The 23,299-nt window shown below is 52.0% G+C and overlaps 11 protein-coding genes across 11 annotated transcripts; 5 read left to right on the top strand and 6 right to left on the bottom strand.

Annotated features, from left to right (window-relative positions):
* Positions 1-1,318: 1,318 nt before the first annotated feature.
* On the bottom strand, positions 1,319-2,504 carry Z517_12418 (uncharacterized protein; the record flags this gene model as incomplete). Its single annotated transcript, XM_013422832.1, has 5 exons — positions 1,319-1,476; positions 1,528-1,763; positions 1,815-1,905; positions 1,955-2,036; positions 2,091-2,504. 5 exons carry the CDS (start codon positions 2,502-2,504, stop codon positions 1,319-1,321), a joined length of 981 nt encoding a protein of 326 aa, XP_013278286.1.
* A 565-nt stretch (positions 2,505-3,069) lies between these two features.
* Z517_12417 (uncharacterized protein) lies at positions 3,070-6,511 on the top strand (the record flags this gene model as incomplete). Its single annotated transcript, XM_013422831.1, has 7 exons — positions 3,070-3,311; positions 3,364-3,820; positions 3,873-3,998; positions 4,278-4,703; positions 4,759-4,909; positions 5,869-6,042; positions 6,129-6,511. The coding sequence occupies 7 exons, from the start codon at positions 3,070-3,072 to the stop codon at positions 6,509-6,511; spliced, it is 1,959 nt and encodes a 652-aa protein (XP_013278285.1).
* Positions 6,512-6,610: 99 nt separating this feature from the next.
* Positions 6,611-7,172, bottom strand: Z517_12416 (uncharacterized protein; the record flags this gene model as incomplete). The annotated part of the gene is made up of 2 exons (XM_013422830.1): positions 6,611-7,111; positions 7,170-7,172. The coding sequence occupies 2 exons, from the start codon at positions 7,170-7,172 to the stop codon at positions 6,611-6,613; spliced, it is 504 nt and encodes a 167-aa protein (XP_013278284.1).
* Positions 7,173-8,457: 1,285 nt separating this feature from the next.
* Z517_12415 (uncharacterized protein) lies at positions 8,458-9,925 on the top strand (the record flags this gene model as incomplete). The annotated part of the gene is made up of 4 exons (XM_013422829.1): positions 8,458-8,650; positions 8,745-9,127; positions 9,190-9,695; positions 9,751-9,925. The coding sequence occupies 4 exons, from the start codon at positions 8,458-8,460 to the stop codon at positions 9,923-9,925; spliced, it is 1,257 nt and encodes a 418-aa protein (XP_013278283.1).
* A 595-nt stretch (positions 9,926-10,520) lies between these two features.
* Z517_12414 (uncharacterized protein) lies at positions 10,521-12,134 on the bottom strand (the record flags this gene model as incomplete). Its single annotated transcript, XM_013422828.1, has 2 exons — positions 10,521-11,987; positions 12,081-12,134. The coding sequence occupies 2 exons, from the start codon at positions 12,132-12,134 to the stop codon at positions 10,521-10,523; spliced, it is 1,521 nt and encodes a 506-aa protein (XP_013278282.1).
* Positions 12,135-13,324: 1,190 nt separating this feature from the next.
* Positions 13,325-13,871, top strand: Z517_12413 (uncharacterized protein; the record flags this gene model as incomplete). The annotated part of the gene is made up of 3 exons (XM_013422827.1): positions 13,325-13,467; positions 13,523-13,581; positions 13,636-13,871. 3 exons carry the CDS (start codon positions 13,325-13,327, stop codon positions 13,869-13,871), a joined length of 438 nt encoding a protein of 145 aa, XP_013278281.1.
* Positions 13,872-13,923: 52 nt separating this feature from the next.
* Z517_12412 (ribosomal protein L16) lies at positions 13,924-14,790 on the bottom strand (the record flags this gene model as incomplete). The annotated part of the gene is made up of 2 exons (XM_013422826.1): positions 13,924-14,702; positions 14,763-14,790. The coding sequence occupies 2 exons, from the start codon at positions 14,788-14,790 to the stop codon at positions 13,924-13,926; spliced, it is 807 nt and encodes a 268-aa protein (XP_013278280.1).
* Positions 14,791-15,358: 568 nt separating this feature from the next.
* Z517_12411 (uncharacterized protein) lies at positions 15,359-16,905 on the bottom strand (the record flags this gene model as incomplete). The annotated part of the gene is made up of 2 exons (XM_013422825.1): positions 15,359-16,455; positions 16,509-16,905. The coding sequence occupies 2 exons, from the start codon at positions 16,903-16,905 to the stop codon at positions 15,359-15,361; spliced, it is 1,494 nt and encodes a 497-aa protein (XP_013278279.1).
* A 482-nt stretch (positions 16,906-17,387) lies between these two features.
* Z517_12410 (uncharacterized protein) lies at positions 17,388-20,070 on the top strand (the record flags this gene model as incomplete). The annotated part of the gene is made up of 5 exons (XM_013422824.1): positions 17,388-17,435; positions 17,499-18,807; positions 18,878-19,108; positions 19,158-19,462; positions 19,525-20,070. The coding sequence occupies 5 exons, from the start codon at positions 17,388-17,390 to the stop codon at positions 20,068-20,070; spliced, it is 2,439 nt and encodes an 812-aa protein (XP_013278278.1).
* Positions 20,071-20,481: 411 nt separating this feature from the next.
* Z517_12409 (uncharacterized protein) lies at positions 20,482-21,396 on the top strand (the record flags this gene model as incomplete). The annotated part of the gene is made up of 3 exons (XM_013422823.1): positions 20,482-20,618; positions 20,676-21,095; positions 21,183-21,396. 3 exons carry the CDS (start codon positions 20,482-20,484, stop codon positions 21,394-21,396), a joined length of 771 nt encoding a protein of 256 aa, XP_013278277.1.
* Positions 21,397-21,967: 571 nt separating this feature from the next.
* Z517_12408 (uncharacterized protein) lies at positions 21,968-22,732 on the bottom strand (the record flags this gene model as incomplete). Its single annotated transcript, XM_013422822.1, has 2 exons — positions 21,968-22,458; positions 22,540-22,732. The coding sequence occupies 2 exons, from the start codon at positions 22,730-22,732 to the stop codon at positions 21,968-21,970; spliced, it is 684 nt and encodes a 227-aa protein (XP_013278276.1).
* Positions 22,733-23,299: the final 567 nt, after the last annotated feature.

Below are 23,299 nucleotides of genomic sequence, written 5' to 3'. Positions count from 1 at the left end.
AGGCATAGTGCAGTGAACGGCCGTGAACGCCAAAGTAACACAAGAGTGCCAGTCATTTCGAGTAGGACAATCACTCGTGCCAACTTCGGGACCCAACGTGAATTTTGAAACAAACCGTGCAGCCCTTCCTGCGCCCAATCTCAAGACTCTCGAAATTTGATCTATTGTAGCACTGCAAAATGAATATATATTCTTAATCGCAACATGCAGGCACTGATTGGCCACAAGTTCTTGTACCGGCTCAGAAGCCCAGCACTCAGTTCTTGGTCTACCCAAACACTCTGAAGGTTGGAGCTTGTTTGCCACGCATCAACGGTACAGGCGTCCTCCCGTCAGGGATGGACCCTGGCCTGCAAGCAGCCACTATGTAAAACTTGAAAAGACGCAGAAGTTTTGTAACTTTTATGGATTGTGTATCGCTGAAAAAATCACTCTTCATCCCTACTGGTTGTTACCGAGTGCGTCTGGTGATCACAATACACCGGTTTGGTGATTGAGCTTTTGGTTGGTAGAAATGAGCATGGAAGCGTCTTTCCTGTACCATGAACCCACGGAACCCCGTCGTTAACAACTAGTTACAAGAGAACACGTTGACACAGGGCGCATGACGCCCTGGTTGTTGCGACCAGAAGAGGGGTGTGCTTGGGCCTCAAAAGGCAAAGGACATAAAAACAGTGTCCATGTTTTCATCCACCCACCATACCTTCGTCATACTACCAACAGTGATATCAACCACCTCCAGTCAGGTTTGTTATACTAGGCAGAGAGCCTAAGCACAGTTGCTTGATCGATCTTGAAGGAAACAAACTGTACGTATGGTCAACCGTCTTGCCCTCGAGAATAAACCTTGACTAAAAGAAACAATAGCGCTGCAATGCCTTCCCTAAAAGTCGAGAAGACTCAACCTTGGAAGGCTCACTGGCCCAAGAAGACGAGCCAACCCGTTGCCGGAGGGACTCACACCGATCATGGATTCGCAAAAGGGGAGATTGTGGTCATGGATGGGAACACCACTCGCGGCCCACATGTGGTGAAAGAGAGGAAAGCAGCCGACAGAGCTATGGAAACATAGTTTTGTCGTAGTGGACTGTGAGCAAAGGGGATATTGTCACAAGCTCGGAAACGATTTTCATACCAGCGACAGCAAACTGAAAGCCCTCCAGGGGTTTGGCATGTGTTGTAAGCAAACTAGATCAGGCAAAAATCGTTGAATCAATCATAACATCGTGTAGCATAGGTGCAGAGTGTTCAAAGTACAAGAGCAAACTTCCTTCTCGACGTGCTCGAGCTTCTATCCTAGACAGTAAACAGATAAAAGTCATACCATATGACCATGGATCCCTTCAAAGAGCTTTCCCACCTCCTGAGGATACTCTTTTAGATCTGCGTAGAGCACAAATGCGCGGCAGTCAATACTTTCTCGAGCCGGATCCCCAGCTTGGGTGTTAGGGCTGTTGAATCCTGCATGGGGGCATGCTGTCACAGATCAGTTTGTTTTCGCAATGGATCAGCCATGCGAAGACATACCACTCGGTTGTGACGCGTCAGAATCAGCACTCTTGAATATGGTAGCCTCGTTTGGCATCTGGTCGGACAAGTAGTACCATCGATAGCTTGGACTATACATGACTTGCATGTTCTCCGTAACCCATGTTGGAAAGACAACATCCGAAGGGACGGTGTCGGTTTCGAAATCAACAGTTCTAGAATCAACAATTCCCAAAGGCCAGTCTCGTACTGGGCCACGCAGAGGCTTCCACACACTAAGCAGGCGTTGTTAGCTACGGCTGAGTTATCCAGGCGCGTCAACACACTTAATGACCTGCCAACGGGAAGTCAGAATTTCAGATGCTTGCTTGCCGTAGAGAGTTGTCAACATGCGAACAGCTTCATCGTGGGTGAAGTCTAAGTCCTGTTAGTCACTTCTGAGGCTCTGGAGATCAAGAATTCGCACCAATGTGACACATAGCTGTTGGTTGATCCCAATCATAATTTTTTCCTTGAGAGACCGGAAAGTGCGCTTCGCGACGGCGAACCTACTTCCATGGTGAGACTCGGTCTGACATCTGTCGCGACCAGCATATATATACCGCGTTATCCATAACAAAGACATGCTTGGCACCCAACTTCTTCTTCAAGGCCGAGATGAGGTCTTCATGATAGACAGATTTAATCTTGGTATAGTCATTGAAGTCTTCATAGGTCATTCTCGATTCCAATGGCATGACGCTAAAGCCTTGCACGCCCACCGACGGCGGCTCCTCAAGCTTGCGGATGTCATTCAGGGTAATTTTGTGCTTCTCGCGACATATGTTGGATTGAGCAACTCCGTCAGCGTAATATCGCATTCCGTAAGGCTTTTCCGCCTCATACAGCGTTTCGCGCTTCAGGAAATACATATCAGCTTCCAAATGACTCTCGCCCATGGTGCTCAGCCCGTTGGTAGACTTTTCAGTGCTCTCACAAGTCACTACCAGCAACTTTTCAGGTGTCGTGGTTGCCATGCCGCTGGAACAAGCGGCGTGTTGATGGGACACCCAGGGGGAAGTCCATGGGGAGAATGGGGATTGCTGAAGTCATTTCAGAGTTCCGGCACTCCTGCCTCAGCAGACACTAACTAGCTGCTTCATGGCTAGAGGCTAACCGGTGGAGCACCTGATAGATTGATCACCAATTGTATGACGCACCACGAGCCTATCCTAGACCAGTCACACACGCAGAACTGACGTGTCTGACGTTGATACGCAGGTGTACGGCGGACGCCTGTCAGTCCAGGTTGGTAACGTTCAAATAAAATACACACGCGCGAATAGGGCGCCAGTAGGGTAACAGTAGCACTACCTAGGCTGAGACTTGTGGCTTCCAGAGTCGGCCTAACTTAACTGGCAGCATCATCGGATAGGAGGTTGCGGGAAGGAACGACACCCAACTTGAAGTTGACTGAGAATGTCGGCGGACCTGCATTGTTACACAGGCAAGGTGCCCAACCTCCTCTCGTCAGTTGGTGCTGGCTGACTTGGAGATGGCAACAAACTCTCACCTGTCACCCTCAAAGTGGTCATTGTGAATATGACACCCTCTCCAAGTGAAGGGCAAGCTCTTGTCTCTAATTCAGGTCCAAGCTATGGAAGTGTCAACTTCAGCATCAAAGATCAAGGTGTCCATGATGAGCAGCACTCAGAAGGTGGTGTAAGAGAGGGCAGTTCTCTCCAGAACTGGAATGATAACGAAAATGCCGAAAATCCTCGCAACTGGTCGCGTTTGTGGAAATATAGCATCATTGCGCTGGTGAGCTTTATTGAGCTTTTCACGTTGGTTGATACACAGTCTTCTGCAAGGCACTTCAGACTAACATTTGTGCAGGCACTTGACGTCCATGTTGTATGCTCCGGGTATACCTGCTATGCAGAGAGATTTCAACAGCCACAACGACACACTTGCAACCTTCACTATGACAATTTACGTGCTTGGCTTCGCCGTTGGTCCCCTAGTGTTCGCTCCACTTTCGGAGGTCTATGGTCGTGTTGTGATCTACCGATCCTGCCTGGCCTTGTTCATATGCTTTACCGTGGTCTGTGCGCTATCTTCAAGCATCGGCATGCTAGTGGCCTTCCGCTTCATTGCAGGATGTTTCGGTGCCGCCCCTGTCGCCATAGGCGGTGCGATGGTGTACGATCTGTTCGAAGTCAAGGAGAGGGGCCTAGCCATGGCCATCTACCACTCAGGTCCTATATTCGGAAATCTTCTTGGACCACCCTTGGGTGGATTCATCATTCAGCACCAAAGTTGGCGATGGGTTTTTTGGATTATCACAATATTTGTAAAGTGTTTCGCGTCCTTTGCGGACCCATTTCGTCGCTAATGTTCTACAGGCTGGCTTTGCTTTGCTATCCTCCTTCTTCATTCTAAGAGAGACTCATGCACCGACCATTTTATGCCGACGAAAAGCCGATGGCGGACCTCGTGACTTTACTCCAAATCATACAAATCCAGACCTTGTTGATGATATATCTCAGGAGGTCCAGAGATCAGAGATGAGGCAGGCTGTTCGCTCACCGACCACCCCACGCTTTAGGAGTTCGGATGCCCATGTCCCAGATGCCGTGAAACCAGGCCCTGCTACTCTTCCGATGATCAAGACACCTTTGAAATCGGATATCAAAAACCCAAGTCTTACCAAGCCAGAATCTGCTGACAAGGCTACTCGGGCTGTTAAGAGACCATTGACACCAGATATCGACACTCCAAATCCCAGAGCGCCAGACCCAGGTTTCGAGGTTTTTCGGGCGATCAAGAGACCGTTGAAGCTTCTGCTTTTCTCTCCGGTCATCCTTGCTTGTTCACTTATCATATCTATTGTGGCAGGAACAATGAACTTGATCTTCGCTTCCCTGGGGCGTATATTTCAGGACGAGTACGGGTTTTCTACGAGCGCCTCCGGTCTCATGTATCTAGGAGTCACGACTGGATTTTTGTTTGCGGCGTTCGTTTTCGGCAGGACGAGTGATCGTATCTCTCAGTTCTTGATGAAGCGGAATGACGGAAAACGGCAAGCTGAATATCGACTGCCTGCTATGATGGTTGGATTGCCGCTGGTGGTCATCGGTTTATTCTGGTATGGCTGGAGCGCACGGTACCATGCATTCTGGCTTGCTCCCATGCTGGGTCTATACTTCTTTGGTATGGGCGTCACGACCATTCAGGTGAGCGGTCTCAGAGCCAGTGCAAACATTCTTCCAGTGTCCTAACGTAGTATAGCTCTCGTTGCAGACATATCTGGTCGACTCTTTCACCGAGTTCTCAGCCTCCGCTCTGGCGGCAACAACCATGACAAGGTGTATTGGAGGATCTCTCCTTCCGCTCCTTGGCCCAGTCCTTTACCAGATACTAGGTCTCGGTTGGGGAAACAGTGTGCTAGCATTCTGCAACCTCGCACTTTGTGTAGTGCCATGCATTCTGTTCACTTGGGGGGGAATATGGCGAGAGAAGTATATGCCTAGAGATATGTAGAGCAGTACTGCAAGCACAGGCCCTTTGAAGGTTCGGTTCATACATGTTGAACAGTGTGACCACAGAAAATTATGCCCTAGTAGGATAGACTTGCTAGGTGATTAACTCGTGGTCAAAATCGTGATAAAAATCCGTGAATTCATCCATATACTCCCCTTTTTTTTGGTTTACACTGAAAGAATAGCTGGATCTATCTATCTTACTTAGGAAATGCTGGTACTGGTTCCGTGTTGGTCTTCACCTGGATTATTCATCACGATCACGTCAATTGCACCATTTGAGTCCCTCGACTCGCCCACCAACAGCAAGACCGAACGTCCCCGAAAACTCATGGAGCTGCGCCGTCTCTGGCTCACGGTGAAAAAGAAATGTCTCCCCAAGAGGCAGGCGTGCCGAGTTCCCAGGTCACGGTATCTCAAGTATCACAGGGCAGCGAGGGGTTGACTTGATTTGGGCTACAAGAGCTCACGCGGGATAAAGCGGGCTTACGCCGACTCTCAGTGCCCTGCAACACGAACTCGAGTTCAATTCTTGCACTCCCCTCCCGCAAATCAAAGATCTTGAATAGCAAGACAGATTCCGCTGAAATACATTCGACGATCGAGCTTGAAGGGATTTTGGTACACTAATACAGAGTGGAGAAATCGAGTTGTCGAGTTATGGCTCGTACGTGCTATTGACAACCCTTCACGTTAGCCTAACGCGAGCACATCTCATGCCACCCAATTCCGCATGAGCGACCCATGACTCGATGGCTGTCATCGTGGCTGTTCAGACGTCCTGCATCCCCTCAAGATAGCCCGGAGTATTTGAAGTCATTCCGAAGCAACAGCTGACAAGTCTTCACCTCTTGCACAGACACTACACTCCCGGCGGACCTTCCCGTCCCCAAGGACGACGGTGCATATGACCATCTCAGCGACCTTGCTATCCCTACCAGCCTCAGCCTTCCCATTGCACGCGATCCAACGCAAAGGGTTAATCTCGCCGGCTTGAAAGGCTTGACCGTTGTATTTTGCTATCCCAGGACAGGTATTGTCCATCTTTTCCTCCAATCTCGTTTCCCCTTGGTTGCCCAAACTCCATTCCTTCCAGTATTGAAACAGGGTTTTGACCAGGCGCACCCAACGAGACCGTTCCCGACTCGTGGAATTCCATCCCAGGCGCGAGAGGATGCACGCCGCAAGCCTGCTCTTTCCGGGACAGTCTGCCTGAACTGCGTGCGCTAGGGGTTTCCCACATTTATGGCATCTCCACCCAATCGCCCGCCTACCAAGCGGAGGTGCATGAGCGGCTGCATCTTCCTTATGATCTTTTGAGTGACGAGGAATTGGAATTCCAGAGAGGCTTGGATCTGCCGACATTCGACTGGGAAGGGCAGAAGGTCCTCAGACGCTCGATGATTGCGTTGCAGGATGGCAAGGTGGTTAAATGGTGGTATCCTGTGTTTCCACCCGATCGGGGCGTGGATGATCTGATTGAGTGGTTGAAAGGACGATAGGCGCTGTTGTGGTCTACGCCTGCTCCAGAGGTGCGGACTCGACGATCATGCACGACGTTGTGAGTCTGTCTATTGCCTCTCTTCATGTTGACTTCTCAGTTATGCCCCTGCCATGGCCATGGGTATGGTAGTCAACACTCCGTTCTTGTCGTATTTTGCTTTGAAGAACGTATAGCTGAGTGTGATGGTGTCGATGCCTCTCATCTGAGGATCCTTGGCAAATTCCGGGTCGATAAAGAAGAACACTGGCATGTCAACCGTCTCGCCGGCGTTCAACCTCTGCTCTTCAAAGCAAAAACACTGGATCTTGCTAAAGTACGGCGCCACCTGTGCCGGTGTGACGGAATATGTAGCCACGCCGATGATATCTGCGTCTCCTTTATTCGTGGCCGTGTAGAAAGCGAGGGCCGTCTCGCCAGGAAGAACCCGAACTTCCCGTTGCTGCGGCGTGAACTTCCAAGGGAGGATGTCGGACACGGAGCCGTTAAAGGTGACACGCAAACGACGGTGGTCTTCGACGGGTTTCAAGCGAAGGGCTGGGTCTCCGGTGGAATCGTGGGCCTTGACAGGTTGGCCAGACCACCCGGTTTGTTGGCAAATCTGGGATGGATTTAGCATCGTGAGCTTCTCATGTGGTGCTCTCATGGGTGGTGCTGACCATTTTATAAAGAGGAACCGAAGCATAGGAAAGTGCAAGAAGCAGGATTCCCGCACTCAGTCCATAGTATCTAAGCCCCGTCAGCGGCTGGCAGACCGTTATCCTTATTACAGTGTACACACAGAGTGGTTCGATTCTTCTCCCGGGCTTGAGCTCTGGCGGCCTCGAAAGGATTGGCATAATGAGAGCGTTTAGTTGATTGTGAAAGTAGACGAATTTGTTTCGCAGGTTGGAGAGGCCGGCGGGGTATATTATAAGGTTGGAGACGACGGAGTGATCTACAACAACCAGATGCTACTTGCCCGGACATACAAAGAGAAATCATGGTGAAAGTGGGAGAGTGCAGTGTATACAATTGGTGGACTGATTTATTCGTGAAGCTACAAACTTTCCGCAGTCGTAGTATCGTGGTTGCGTGTCGCGGGTATGTGGGATACCGTACTGCAGCTACGGCTAATCATAGATCGTTGAGTGTCGGCCTTGTGAGTATTTCTCACTTCAACAAAACATGTTCCGCGTTCCTTTTGCTTATGCTTATGGTCATATACTGCTAACAACATATCAATCTCAACGTCTCATTCTGCTGGGAGACAATCTGTGCCTCTAATCACAGCGACATATACGGCACTTCCCTCCAGACTTGACGACTCCTTTCTACTGTTTGTGCATTTGACCCCCTCGAGCCCCTTTGATGAGGAGGATCCTCAGGTGCTGGCCGGTATTAAGTTGTTCCGGCGCCGCAGACACCAAACAACATCCTCCTTGTCCATCCAGAATGCGCCGGTGACACTGACACCAATCACGTCGATCCCTTTATAGCACGTTGGGAAATCCACTGGCATTGTCGCTTGTCCTTGATATGCCAATGTACACACATCGACGCGCCATCTTTCATCGCCATCACTACTACCCGCGCCAGTGCCCGTACCATCGCCGCGGTCCCTGACCGGTGGTTCCTTGAAATCCGCTGGCAATGACCAGGTTTCTCACCATTGGCAGATCCCGTCCAAGCTTTGTGCTATGTGCTATGGTGAGGCCTGGACTCGTAAAGACTCAACTGGAATTCACTCTGGCGCAACAACCGTCATCGCTGATTCTTACACCCTCTCTCCTCGAGAAATGTTAATACCTGCGCTTCAAAGCATGCCTCCATGCAAACCCTTGGACCAAGCCGCGCTGTTGTCTTTCGCTCTCCCTTAAGTGTCTGTTCACGTCGATCGTATTTCCCTAGATACTCCTCAGTCACCTTTTGCGCACGCGCTTTGCCGTGTTTCTTGACTTCCCAAGTATGAGAGTGGCTTGGCTGTCTTCTCGCCAATTCCTGCGCCGTTTCGTCGCATCTGTTGTTCTGTCCGCCTTCGCTATTTGGTACCTGCTTCTACCAGACCCAAAACATAGAGTGCAGACACAGCCCGAAGTCTTGGAGCGGCAATACCCCTTGCTTTGGCGACACGTGCATTCGTTCAATGGTACTGGAGGAGGTGCGTATTGCAGTGCTAGTGCTCGACGGACAACCGAAGATTGCTTTGCCGCAATCCTTTTTTCTTGCTTCGGCTTTCCACTGACAAGCTTCAGCATGGTATATTCCACCCTCCTGGTTGTCATCTGCCAGTGTTCAGCCGGAGACGATAGTTGATGCGGCTCTTCTGGCCGCGCAAGCTGCCAACACCAACAAGCACCGGTTCATCAACCAGTCTTCCATTCCCTTACTTCTGCACCAAACATGGAAGAATCGGCGTGTTGACACTTGGTCGGATCTGCTTCGCGCCAGTGTGGAGAAATGGTTATCTTGTGTAGTGGCTGACGACATGGCTTACTTCTTCTGGGAGGATGAAGGCATTGTGCGAATGTTGGCGGAATTTGAGCCTGACTTTGTCCATCGCTTTGTGTCCTTGCCCTCGAACGTGGAGCGGGCTGATGTCTTCCGCGTTCTGGTTTTGAAATGGTTTGGCGGAATTGTAAGTTTCTCGTCCCCGAATCAAATCATGCCTGCATTGGCGAAAGATTGACGATTTTGCAGTACGCAGACGTGGACACGCGACCCCTTCGTCGGCCTGTCTCTTGGGTTTCTGCTTCCGACCTTGCTCCCTGGACCGACGCCGTAACGGGACTGAAGTATTCCTACGACAACACAGTAAGCACCATTCTCGGCATTGAGGCTGACTGTGTGCCTTACAAGAGTGACTATTGGCGCATGGGGTATTCGTACCCGGTCCAACTCACACAGTGGGCGTTGGCTTCCAGTCCTGGCCACCCTATTCTTTTACGTTTCATGGACACTCTTCAACGGAGGCTAGCGGATGTTGCAAGGCGCGACAGGGGAGATATCACCGCTCCCCAAGCCGTAAGGGAGCTACAACGGATTGGACCGCTGTCTTTGACAGGACCAGTTTCCGTGACCGTCGCAGCAAAGACTTGGTTAGAGGAACGGATTGGACTGCGGTGGAACGCTCTCACTGGATTAGCAGACGGCGGCCAAAGCAAGCTGGTCGACGACGTTTTGATCTTGCCAATTACCGGGTTTAGGTATGCGGCCTTTCCTCTCCATGATAGCTGACATTCAGATGCTCACAACGGACAGCCCCGGTCGAGGCAAATACGGCAATATGGGCTCGAAGCCAGTCACGGACTCGTCGGCGCGAGTATGGCACCAGGCGCAGGGATCATGGCGCTCTTTCGACCCCAAGGTCGAATTTGGGAAAGCATGTCGGACCTTGCTCGGGTTGTGCAAGGACTGGTCGAAGCAGCCAGACTGACTACACGGTACTGCAGGAGTCGATGTGCTGGTGGAGTTGGAGAGTTAGAGGCGCATCTTTCCCTCGAGCCGATCTGTCGAGCCGGGGTTTGAGGGGTCGATGGTTTATGAAATGTACGAGTACAACCAACAGTACAGGACACGACAGGATAGGATAGGGTTCAAAGATTAGCGTACACAGTTATTCACTCACAGAGTGTCTCATTTTCTGGCTCACACTTTGATATGTGGGATACGAGACTACTGAGAAGGTAGTGTTGAATACCTAGGTACTTAGTAATGAGGAGCAGCCGGTCGAGTCGAGTCTAAATCGGTGCTCGGCGCCAGCACCAGCTGAATTTCCTCTACGCAGGGATGTCATCACATCCATCCATCGATACGACTTCGGACATGTGGGACCTTCTCTACCAAAACCAAAGCGAGGGCTTGATAAGATACGTTACCCTACATTATATACAGATACACCTAGGTATCCGTGATTCGCGGTCCCAGACACTTTGAGCATTCCGCTCAGCACATGTATAGTTCGGAGATATTAGGTATCTACATAGATACATATCTACACCTAAAGGGCTTCACTCCATGTCCTTCATGCTTCACCGCGTCCTCGTCGCCGTCAAGGTGACTCGATTCCGCCAACCACCCCTGGTCAGCGCATAAAAGACCTCTCGCATCGATTCGTGGGTCCAGAAGATACCAAGCCCGTCAAAAATACACTTCATCCCGGCGAGCAGTGTGCTTTGCTGGACCGGGTCGGCGAGCACGCCGTAGCACAGCGGGCCCGCAAAGGTCATGTAGAAGCAGCCAAAGGGCTTGGTGGTGGCGGCGAAGTCGAGTGTCTCTAGAACAAAGGTCGCCGACTGGGCGGTCTGGAGGGACAGGGCCGGGTTGGGCCGCGGGGCGAGGAAGTTCTGCAGCACCGTGTTGATCAGGATGACACAGCCGTGGTAGAAGGTCGCTTGTTTGATGGACCGCGCGGGCTGTACTGATTCAGCAGTGTTCTCGGGGCGGAAGACCGCCGCGGGGACTGGACCGCGGTAGGCGCGTGGGCAGGTGGCGTGGACGCCCGGTGTCGAGAGGGTGCGGGCAACGGTCTCGGAGTGGATGACGATGGCGGCGCGGATGCCGTATATCTGAGAGAGCAGTTCCGCATAGATTGGTGATGAGGTCGAGGGCGAAGACGCGGGGTCAATTTCTCTGGCACGAACCAAGAGCCCAGGCAGGCTTGCCAGGACCGTCCAGAGCTCGGCAATGAGAGGGCTAGTAGAGTCTGTGCCACCGGTCCTACGCATTGCGTTGACCCATTCTGGCCCACTGAGGAAGCAGTCCTCGCCGCGCAACATGCACTGCGTGATAATGCTCGGATACTGGGTCATGAAGATCGCGGCTTCAAACTCGGACGCCTGCGCGCGGCCGGGACCACAACCTCGCAGGATTGCAGAGACACCGCCTGAAAGAGTGACGAAAGAATAGGCGGGGCCCGGCTTCAGAATCTCATACTGAGCCAGGAGGAGCGACGCGCACAGTGTTTCAGACGGCGTGGAGAGGAGGCGGTTGTCGTCGTACTGGGTGAGCTCCTGTCGAAGCACGGAGATGGCAGTGGTATAGCGGGCTAGCTCGAGGGCTTGGTTTCGAGGCTGACCAGCAGAGACAGCAGTAAATGAGTACAAGAAACAACTGACTGCAGCGTCAAGTGCCCGGCTTCGACCCAGTCGAGGGGGAAGCTTCCCGAAATAGAATCCCATCTGCTGCAGGCTTGCACCGAATCCAGAGGGTGTCTCGAGTGCGGAGATTAGACTTGCGCCCAAGCGCTCCGACTGATTGAGTGGGACGACTGTGGCCAGAAGATGCGTTATTTCCAGAGGCTGGGCAACCAGATTCCGGCTCGGGCCGTGGGATACAACGCTGCCATCATTCCCGTCCATGGAAATGGTATCCAATGCCTGAAGAAGCTGCACGCGCTGTTCTGCCGAGCCGTACTGGTATCGAAACGGGGAATCTGGGCCTGTGCAATGACGTTTGCTTTTCTGACACTGGGAGCATACCGGCGTGCGCTCATCACACTAGTTGAGTCTCGGTTAGTTTTGCGATAGAGAGGGGGACTCGTATTGCGGGAAGACATCAAAGCAAGAGATATGATGTTCAAGGTGGCATACTTTGATGCGTCGCTGCTTACATGTTCGACAGCCCTTGCCCCTGATACCAGGCATGTCGATCGTGACTGTTGTCCTTTGAATTCAAACGAGGTGAATTTCCCACAGGTTGTCGGTTCCTAGCATGGGAAGATGGAGAGCACAGGAAGGACGCCTTGTAGTCGAGTATCCTCCTTCTTAAAGAGACAGAGGGTGGTGACCTAGCTTCAAGCCAGAAGTCGCCCCACTGCTTGTACTTCTGAAGGTGAACATGAAGGGTAAGGCGATTCGTCCAGGCCAGTAGAAGCTAGCAAGTGGGCATGATCTGTTGCGTACCCGGAGAGGTAGCTGTCGGGGGTTAATCGTGGACCGAGCCATGGGACACAGCTGAACTGGGATCTACGCTTGGTTGCCAATCCACAGGTTGGGAATAGAGAACAGCTGTCCGCGGGTGGCATGTTGATCATGCATGGCCGTTGAAAATATAGAACCCCTAGTCGCGATATAAGAGGTAGTACTTGGGTAGATACCTACGCATGGATCTAAGATGGCAGGATGGACAGCAAAGCAGAGCATGAATCAAATTACTGGACAGGGACGTTCAAATCTCGTACCCGTCACGTCATATACATCGGGAATCTAGCCATGTGTGTACTAGTGTGTATCTATGGTGGAGTATAGATGCATCAGGCGTCCGGCCAGACCTTTTGCCGGTAACAAGGACTCAGATATACCTTCAACAGGGTACTGGCTACATTTATCATATAAAACGTGTGCTACTGAATTCAGCTCGTTTCAGGTGATCACCGGATCTAGGAGCCCGCCACCGAATAGAGAGCTTTAAGTGAACATTGTACTAATCGAAGCCAACCATATGGGGTGATTCATACCGCTCGAGACCTCAGAGACCACCCGCGGAGGTTCAGGAGACGTCTCACTGTGATGGTTATTGCAGCATCCAAATATTATCTCCAAGTAAGAAAGCCTCAATATAACAGTCGATATCATGAATCAGGTCACGTGTAGTCTGTGACATAAGCCACTTTAACTCCAGCGTTGGGTGAGCGTCACTATCGTCACTATCCACACCCAGTTCCTCGATCGGCTCCCAGATTGCATCGCCGTGACGTCAAAAGTTGCCCATTCCTGCTCAACAAGAATGGAGTCAAGTGCCAAAGGTTGCGAGATGCAGCTCAACAACCCTTTTCACTCACATGCAAATGGACGGACTCCTGACATGTGGCCCGCTATTCCTGCCTCATGTTTAAATGGACTTATTTCACACCGTCACTCAAACCATTGATCAAGTCTTGACTTGCGACTGGTACGACACGTTCAGGTCATTCAAAATGGAAGGCAACAAGGCCCAAGATAAAACTATGGATACAGTTCCTGGAGGCGAAACCCCTCAGTATGTGCTTGATTGGTGTCCTTTGTCTTGCCAGTCCACTGATAGACCTGTGTAGATACGAGTCCATAAAGACTGCGACCGTGCCCACCTCAAAACAAAGAGGCCAATTGGGCAGTAGGCCACTGAACCCTTCTCACCTTGCCCTCTTTTTTTCTGACATTTTTCCAGGTGGCTCCAATACAACGGAGACTCCCTCCACGTCTGAGGAGCGGGGAAAGCAGACAACAGAAAATATAAGATATGGCCAGAATATCTCCGAGTCCGGCATGGGTGGTAAGACAGTGGCGCAGGATGGCCAGGCCGGTCAACAAGGTGGATATGGAGGAACACCAGACCAGGCCGAAGGACAGAAGGATACCAGACCGCAGCAGGGTTACGGAGCAGGAAGCGGGGTCGGCGCATAGAGTTGGAAGGTCGTCGAGTACAATCGGGGACATGCGGTTGTGGTCAGAAGCCTCACGGGGAAATGGGGGCTGTCGTCGGCGGCGGATCTAGCTGAGTCGCGATCGTCTGAGGCGGCACTTTCATCCCTGATACAATGGGTTTTGGGCTCTCCTTGTCCTTGGGTTCCATTTCTCTCCGGGCTTCCTTGAGCTTTTCCAATGTCACTCCGTTGCCCAGTTTCGTGATGCCAACCATCGGAGGATCCCCCTTCTTAACGAACTCCCACAGTCCAGGTAGCTTGTTTCCCGCCAGCCTGAAAGCATCTCTTACCACCTGCTCGTGGAGATTGCTCTTGATCTCGAACACCACCCTGCTGACCGGGATACGCGCAGCCCAGTAGTCGAATTTGCCTTTTCCTTTGCCCATGCGCACGTCGCTGCCTTTCGTGTACACACCGATATTTGCGCTTACTCGCTTGTATAGTCTGAAACGCTCCCCCCGCAGCCGTCTGTTGATAGTATCTTCAGCGTTCTTGAGTTGTTTCGCCGAGACTCGGCGGTCGTGATCTTTCATGCGCAAGCCATAGTCGCCCCAAACAACGGTGGTGCCACGCATTGAACCGCCGGTCGGCATTCGCGGTCGTCCCACGTGAGATTTTCTCACTTCCGGTCTCTTGGGCGTCAGCCAATCTTGACGGGCTGTCGTGGTAGAGAATGAGCGAGTGCATATCGAGGGAGCTTGTATCGCGCGTTGGGCAGGGAGAGAGGAGTGTATCCGATTCAATCTGGTCGAAGACGTTCTGGGATGGTTTGAGAACATTGTTTTGATCCGTAGATAGCGCAAACAAGCAACTAGAAAGCCGTCAGTCAGTTCGAGCAATCCTCAAACCATGCGGATGGGAGCTCTCGTACAAGACGGGCCAGCGGGCTGCGCAGCCATGTTTCCGGTGTTTGTGTGGTCGTGAATTCAAAGTATGCTTTGTATAGTGCTGGGCGGGTCGCAGAAGTAGCGTATCTTGGAGCAAGATGCTATTGAATACGATGACAAGATCAGTGGTCTATGCTTGTTCACAAATCACAGAGCATCGTGTCCCAGAGGTAGCACGCATTGAGAACGAAAAAGCTCTAGGGTGCAATTGGCTTGTCTGCCAAGATCTAGCCGCTTTAAGCCAATGAAAGGACAAAGTCAGTTTTAATACCGAGTTGAGTTAGCGCCAGCAGTACTTTAGCCGTTATGAACAAACATGCCGCCCTATATTTTGACTGCTACCTAGGTATACAATAATATGTCGCTACGTCTGGCCTTTGGTGGTCGTCAAAAATCTTCAAGCACAAGTAGACGACTTCAGCGGATTTTGAGCTGTCTGTCCCAGCCTCGAGAAATCATGAACATACGTATACTGCATGGTATTGGCGGAAGGGATTGACCATTGTAGTCATGGTTAAAGGAGTGCATTCGTTGGTCAACTTATATTTTGATACCACATTCTTACCATCGAAGCAAGCGCTTACAGAACTGGAGGTTTCCGACCCTGGACGAGTTGTTCCACTCCGTATGCCAGTTCCAGCAGTTTCTGCTCGCGATACGGTAGACCGACCAATTCCAGGCCCACGGGTAAACCACTGTCACCCTCGGTCAAGCCCGCAGGGACAGTGATGGAGGGGAAAAGCGACTGTGACGAGACCAGCGTGTTGGTAGGGAAAGCCGCCGCAGGCCATCGTTGAGAAAGCACGTCTTCAAGCAGCGGAGCCGGGACCTGGACGTCCGGGAAAGCCAGTGCATCGAGATTGTCCCTGGCTAGGGCGACCGTGATGGTGCGCTGGAGCTCCTCTCGGGCAAGCAGGCGAGTGGTGAACTCAGGATCATTCTGGGGCGTCCCGATACCGGTGGCAATACCCTCGAACAAGTCGAGAGCTGGGTGATATTTCTTCGACTCGTAAATCTCTTTGGTGTTGGTCTTGAGGAATGGGTGTCGACCGAAGAACTGGTCAAGATCGGAACGAGAGCGTTCGTGATACGTAAACGTTATCTCGAGGAGTTTCGTCAGGTTGGGTATCTCGACGTCAACGAGGACCGTGCCGTTGTCTTGGAGCGTCTGCAGTGCCGCGTTGATGGTCTTGTTCACGGATTGGCTCTCTGGGCTCGACTCTGGCCCAAATACGCCCCGGAGCACACCGATACGCGCCGACTTGATCTTGTCCACAGATAGATTCGCACCGTAGCTTCCTCCAACAGGCGGACCGGCGATCACTGCAGTTGCCGTATAGGGATCCTGTTCGTCGAAGCCGGCCAGGACATCGAGCATCAAGGCAACGTCTGTGACGGTCCGGCACATTGGACCTGGTGTATCTTGGGGAACCAGTAGGGGCGACAGACCAGTCCGGCTGATTATACCAGGGGTACATCGAATACCCACGAGTCCGCAGAAGGACGACGGCACTCGAATAGAGCCACCAGTATCCTCGCCCACGCCCAGCAGACCAAGATCAGCCGCTACCGCGGAACCTGTGCCTGAGCTAGAGCCTCCAGGATCTCGTTTCGTATCATACGGATTCTTCGTTGTCCCGGACAGAGACGACGTCGAGTGCCAAGACGTAGCGAAGTCTTCGACCATTCTGTCAGTTGCACGGATTTTGATTCTCAATTGGTGGCCTTACCTGGCATCGTGGTCTTCGCCAAAATGATGGCCCCCGCAGCCTTCAACTTTGCGACTAGCGTGGCGTCTTGCTCTGGGATATAATCTTTGGCAACGATCGATCCGTACGTCGTCGTGAGGCCTTTGGTACTGGCCTGGTCTTTGACAACTACGGGAATACCATGGAGTGGCCCTTTCAATTCCGACGTGGATTTAAGATGCGCATCTAAAGCATCGGCCTCTGCGAGAGCTGGTGACGAAACCGCCAATGTACTGTTCAACTTGGGGCCATCGTCGGCTTGGTCGATTGTCTTGATGCGATGGAGATAGTATTCGACAACTTGCCGGGCTGTGAATGTGCCATCACGGTAGCCCTTTTGTGCTCGGGCGATAGTCAGCTCCTTCAACGACGTGTCCATGGTGTATCAGTTGTCGAACCAACGGCCGTTGATCTTACAGACAGGGAACTTGCAAAACTCCTGTAACGTACACCAACTGACAGTGTCAACAATCAGTAGTTCATGACTTGAGTCGCTGCGGGGATCTGACGGAATTCCTACCCAGGTACGAGGTATTCTGTCTCCGCTGAAATCCCGGTCCTTATCGTGGAAAGGATCGGACAAGGCTGGATACTCAGGGTTGTCCTATCTAGGATAGTGACAGAGGGTTATTTAACCATCGAGCCCAGCGAGGCCCTTATCTCTGGGCGCCTCTTAGGTAGAGAGCCTAGAACTGTGGGCGCTACCCACCCGTGCCGGCTGAAGGAAAACTTTCTCGGCCACTTGAATCGGATATCACCGCTTGACCAAGGCATGGCATCGGTTCAAAATTGCCCAGGCTGCAGGTACCGTGCAATGCTTCTCTTTCCGGCATACAGCAGACATTCGATACGTTCGGTTCGATGGTGTTGAGCACTCCAGCTCTCCGAGAGCATAGGCGCGTCTATCAGGTTTGTGTCCCTCGCTAAGACTGTTGTACGCGTGGTCAACATATGCTGATCAATGTTCCTCAGGCATGCGAGCCGTGTCGGCTCAAGAAGGTTCGCTGTGAACTGGGATCTGTCGACCAACCCAAGAGAGGGCCTTGCGCGCGTTGTCGCAGAGAGAATAGAGATTGTTTCTTTGCTGCCACGCGGACCAGGAAGCTTACATCCAGCTCAATCTCGGGTCAGGATCATGAGCCTCGTCATCCTCCTGGTGCAAAGCGACAGCGGACTGCATATCACGGAGAACATGAGCTGACATCGTCACTATCCGAAGAGGGATCTCCTCCCGCTTTCATTGCTCCGTTAGAGGGTTCAACAGGGGAAGAAACCCAGGGCAGGCGTGCTGAAGCAGCGCTTCTGAATGGACATTCCCGAACCTGGCATGACGCTCTCACATTACTGGCGAGAGTCTGCGACGAAGATGGGACGCAAAAAAGTGCCGTCGAGGTGCAGTCACTGTCTCCAGAAGAACAAGCACATATGAGACAGGCTGGACCTGCTGCTTTCCCCTTCATTGGTAGCACCGTCTCTCAAGATACCCAAGCTGCTTTGCGGGCCTGGTCGACGCTGCGATTTGTGCGTGGCGGACTGTTCACGGCTGAAGAAGCCATGGATATGGTAGACCATTTCTACACTTACCAGGCACCCTTTTCTCCAGCTGCCCCAGAGTATTATGCGCATCACAGCAAACATCATCTCCTCATCGAGGAAGAGCCGATCCTGACCATAACAATGTTGATGATTGGTTCCCGATACCGAACATGGACTGGGCCAGCGTCGATATCGAGGTCCCGCGTCATTCACGACCGACTGTGGAGGTATCTTCAGGGGATGATCTCGCGTCTCTTCTGGTTCGAGGACAATTTTGTCGGGGAGTTCACCTCACTGAGAGATCCGTCAAGTAGCATGCAGAAAAGGGGACAAGACTCTGTGCGATCCATCCGGTTTCGCACGCTGGGCACTTGCGAAGCTCTGTTACTGGTTCTGGACTGGCATCCAAGGGCCCTCCATTTCCCTCCGATTGATGACGATACCACTTCGATTGTGATTGCCGAACAACCAAGGTCGCGGAATACTGGCACATCGGGTGGGGAGTACGAGACAGGAGCAGGTCACCTCTGGCTGGCTCGCTCCGGGCACTTGTGTCGTTCGATGCTCTCTACTGTCTCTATGCTCGCCACTGAACTTGGATTCTTCGACGGGAAAGAAGGGCCTTCGACATACTACTCTGAGTACCGTGACTACTTGTACCGGGCTCCATCGACTCGTCAGCGGGCGCAGTCGTTGCAGTATTTGATTTGGATATATGCTACGCAGCAGCAGACGGGACCACCGAGTATGTTGATTGATCATTCCCCCATTTGACCCCTTCTAGTACGTGTGGGTATACTGATGTAGAAACTCAGGCTGGAGAATCAGCACACCCACACCATCTGCACTCCAAATCGAAACGCACTTGGACAATACGACCGAATGCTGGGTTCGAGTGGCGACATTGGTGAAAAAAGCCGATGAAGCACTCTTCAAGTCTCAGCGGTATACCCAGAAGATTATCCGAAACGGACAGTATCTCTCAATCATGCAGTCGTTCCAGCCGCTGCTGCAAGAGTTCATCATCAAGTTCAATCACGCAAAATGTAACTTGGTCGCACCCTATACTCGGGCTCCCGGGCTAACGAACACCAGTGTCTCGACAAATGCGACTCATCTTGTCGATTGAATTCAACTACATTCAATTGTGCATCTTCAGTCTCAGCCTGCAGGCAATGATGCTGATAAAATGCCGAACTGGAGCCAATGAATCCCGAGTCGATTACGATTCTCTCCATACTCCTTCTACCACAGACGAAGAGCACCTGCGCAGAACCGCCAGAGCAGCCCGAAGTATCGTCTCGGTTGTGGTTGACGACCTTCTCCCTGACGGCGACGTCAAGCATATTCCTGTTCGCTCATACTCTCGGATCTTGGGAGCAGCTCTGGTTCTTCTACAGGTATGGGCACAGTTGTTCCACGTTGACTGACTTGGATGTTCTGGAGGCTGACAGTGGACTAGATCTGCGCGTCAGAAATGAAGCATGTTCTCGACGTCTCTGCGACTTTTAGCCAGATCAAAGAGCTTGGGACTGCTCTCGAGACCTGCGTGGTTGACGATACACACCTCAGCGCTCGATGGGGTGTCCTTTTGGCTGGGCTAACAGACAGTTTCCAGTCGCGGCTTTCTCAACAACAAATCATCCTTTCCGATTCCCGGAGAGACGAACCCAATCCAAACCGGACGGGAACCTCTGAGATGCCCGAAGCTTCTGAAATGTTGAGTCGGGCATCGAACATGAACGGCCGCACACAGCATCAAAGTCACCCCGATATCGCGCCCGGGCTTCGTCCCAGCGCGGAGGGCATAGGAACCACATTACAAGCACCCAACTTTGACGTCTATTCCATGTGGTGGGATATCACGCGGCCGGTGGATGCCATGACGGCTGAGCAGAGTATGCGGTATGTTCCCATCACTTCGGTGGAAACGGACATGTCTCTACCAGATGTGTCTTTGGGAAACGGACACGATAGCTCGTTTAACTTTCCGACGAACTTGTTCTAGACCATATATATCTCTGTACGAGTATTCCCAAGACATAAATGTGGCAAATCTCCGGTTGGAGGGATATAGAGATCCACCAGGACCGCGATCTTGTTGCAATTTACATGACTGGGTACATGGACCACCTTGTTTCGCTCCGTATGCCTCCCTCTCCGGTCCGCGACTTGCCGAAGGATATTTTTATCTCTTAGTGGCTCCCTCTCTCGTTACCGTTCGGTGCAGAAGACCTGACAAATTCCCCATGGCCTGGTTTCATGCAGATGCAAAAGAAAATTTACTTTCGCCGTGGATCAAACCATACTGGCTGGACTTGACGACTAAATGCACGCCCTTTCTACCTGCACACGCAGGCTTTTCACGAGGCTGCCGCCGCCTTTGACCAGACCATACTCCAGCCTCGTGGGTGACAACATGTCTCGCGTCAAGCACAAGGCCATGATCAACGTCGACCTGGGAGAGGGATATGGCAACTGGTCGTGTGGACCGGATCCCCAGAGACTACTCCCCCTGATCGACCATGCCAATATAGCCTGTGGCTTTCACGCGTCGTGAGTGCATCTTGTATTCTTGAGAGAATTGTCACTGATTGACATTTGGGGTAACAGAGATCCCCTCATCATGATGGACACGGTCGAGCAATGCAAAGCCCACGGCGTCAGAGTCGGCGCACACCCGGGATTCCCAGACCTGCAGGGCTTTGGGCGGAGGGAGATGAAACTGTCCCACGAAGAACTCACGGCCATGACCATCTACCAGGTCGGCGCGCTCAAGGGGTTTCTCGACCGGGCAGGCGTGCCGCTCCACCACGTAAAGCCGCACGGGATGCTCTACGGGGTCTGCTGTCGCGACTACGACGTGGCAAAGGCGGTGTTTCGGGGCATTCCCGAGGGGGTGCCTGTCTTTGGTCTCGCGGGGACGTGTATGGAGCAGGCGGCGCGGGACATGGGCATCGACTTCATCGCCGAGTTCTATGCCGATGTCAAATACAATGCGGATGGCACTTTGATCATCGATCGGAAGAAAGGGTATGTTGTTATGACCCGCTCCTGACCACATTTACATTTAATATCTCTTTTCATCAAACCCCTTCTCTTCATCTGATTTTGAGATAGGGCATGGGACCGCGAAGAAATCAGCCGCCGAGTTTCGCAGCAGCTGGAAACGAGGAGCGTGGGTGCTGTTGACGGCTCGAGCTGTGACCTGCGAATCAACGACTACAGCACGTCGATCTGTTGTCATTCTGACAGTCCAGGGTGCATCGAGATCGTCGAGGAGACGCGAAAGGTGGTTGATGCTTTCAACAACAAATACTTTCCCGGTGGTTAGTATAGTCGTTGCATTAGGTACTACGGCAGCCCAGGCAGGATAACGACAACACCACCACCACCACTTTGTCGTTTCAATCTTGAAACCCGCCCGGCCTCCCACTCACGCTTTGGTCTGTATCATTGGACCGGCTCGGCATATACCAACAGTAAGTGAAAGTTTGTTCAATCTCGGTTCGGAAAACCACGGCTCAAGGCTCAGTCGGTTCGATATCCGATACCCACCAACATGCCACAAGCCACGAGGTTATCAAACCTTTTGCTCGCGAACCGAGATACAAGTTACTAACAAGATCTACTTGTAAACAGGAAAATGCCCGCTCGAGGCTTGGAAAGGGCCCACAACGCCACATTCGCAAGAACAACCACCACATGGATAGATGATGGTCACAGGGAGAGATACACAGGGCACAGCAGCCTTGTGCGGATTTGTGTTGGGATATTGTTGTTGAAATACAATCTGGACAGATCATGCCGCTTCGCCTGCGCAATAACTGCGAGGTTGTCGATACAGCTTCAAGTCTTTATGCCTGCCAGAACTTCTCTGAGTGATCATTGCCTCGATATCAAAATCAACTGGTGCCTCGAACAATACATTCACAATCACAAATAACAACCGTCTGTCCCTTTTTCTCTGCCATCCCTCCTCTTCCTCCAATCTCAAGATCGCGTTGTACATCCCCAGCTCTCGGAATGGACTGTACAGGACCCGCCTCGAAGACAGTGTGCCAACTGCCCGTGCCCGACTTTGAGGACCAAACCTCTTTCCTGACCGCAAAACACCCCTGCGCTGATTCCTGCATCCCCAAGAACATATGGCCGATTCTCCCCAGGAACATGGATTCGTCGGTGCTTTGCAATATCCATGCGCTTCCCTCTTCGTCAGATTCTGTGTCCTTTGTAACATCCCGCCACACCTCTTCGTAGTCTGTCAGAGTCCCATTGCCTTCCTTGTCGAACTTGCCCGTCTCTAGGCTGTCGCCGTTGCTCAAGTCGACAAACGACGCTTCGTCGGATTGCCGACTCCCCTTGGAATCGATGATGCGAGTCCACCGAAACGTCACTGGGAGGAGGTTTCAGTCGGTCAGTTCTTTCAACCAATCTCAAGACTTCATTCATATGTATTATGTTAGAAGGTACCTACGTCCATCGCGTGCGAGCGTCTTGCGCTCACCTGCTCGACTCCACTGCAGCGTCTTGTCGGTTAGTGTCACACGAAGGTCCATATAGTATCCATCCACGTTGAGGGCGATAGTGTCGGTGTCTTCAAAGGCATCGTCTGGGAGCCAGCGAATGCTGACTCGCTTGAGGATCTGGGGTGTCGATTTGATCACCATCTTCGACTCTTCCACTCACTCCCACATGCGAAAGCGAAGCATAGTTTTGGTTCGTCAAGGCGCAATGTCCCAGAAGCTGGTCGATGCTCTATTATCCACCACCCCTTGTTGCCCCAAATACTACTTGTGTCTACAACTGATCTTGACCCATAGTGTATGACAGAAGTATTCTCCCCATCGTTTCCCCGGAAAGTGAGCGGCCCTGGTTAGCCTGGCGAGTCACCGACTCCACCGCCGAGAAAAAGGCTCGGAAATCAACGGCGGCGGAGCTCTGCGTTCTCGGCTCAATGATAAGGAATAGTCTTTTGGGGGTATCCCGTTGATCAGGTCAAGCCGCCAATCAACAACGAGGACTGAATACCTGATTCGGATAATTGATTGTTTTCGGTTGGAGGAAAGAGCTGGATCGTTTCCCAGCCAGTCCTAATATTTCAATCTCCACCGGATACCTCGTATCTATCTCTTTTCCTATGGATCTGGAGTCATGTCAGAGCCAAGAGGCCCCTGGGCCCCCGTCTCATGATAGAATCCGCCAGATACCAAACACCAGGGAGTGCCGGCCGGCAA

This window comes from Fonsecaea pedrosoi (genome assembly GCF_000835455.1).
Source record: "Fonsecaea pedrosoi CBS 271.37 unplaced genomic scaffold supercont1.9, whole genome shotgun sequence".
Lineage (NCBI taxonomy): Eukaryota > Fungi > Ascomycota > Eurotiomycetes > Chaetothyriales > Herpotrichiellaceae > Fonsecaea > Fonsecaea pedrosoi.
The sequence above is the reverse complement of the archived record's forward strand: the minus strand, read 5'-3'. Positions and strand labels throughout refer to the sequence as shown.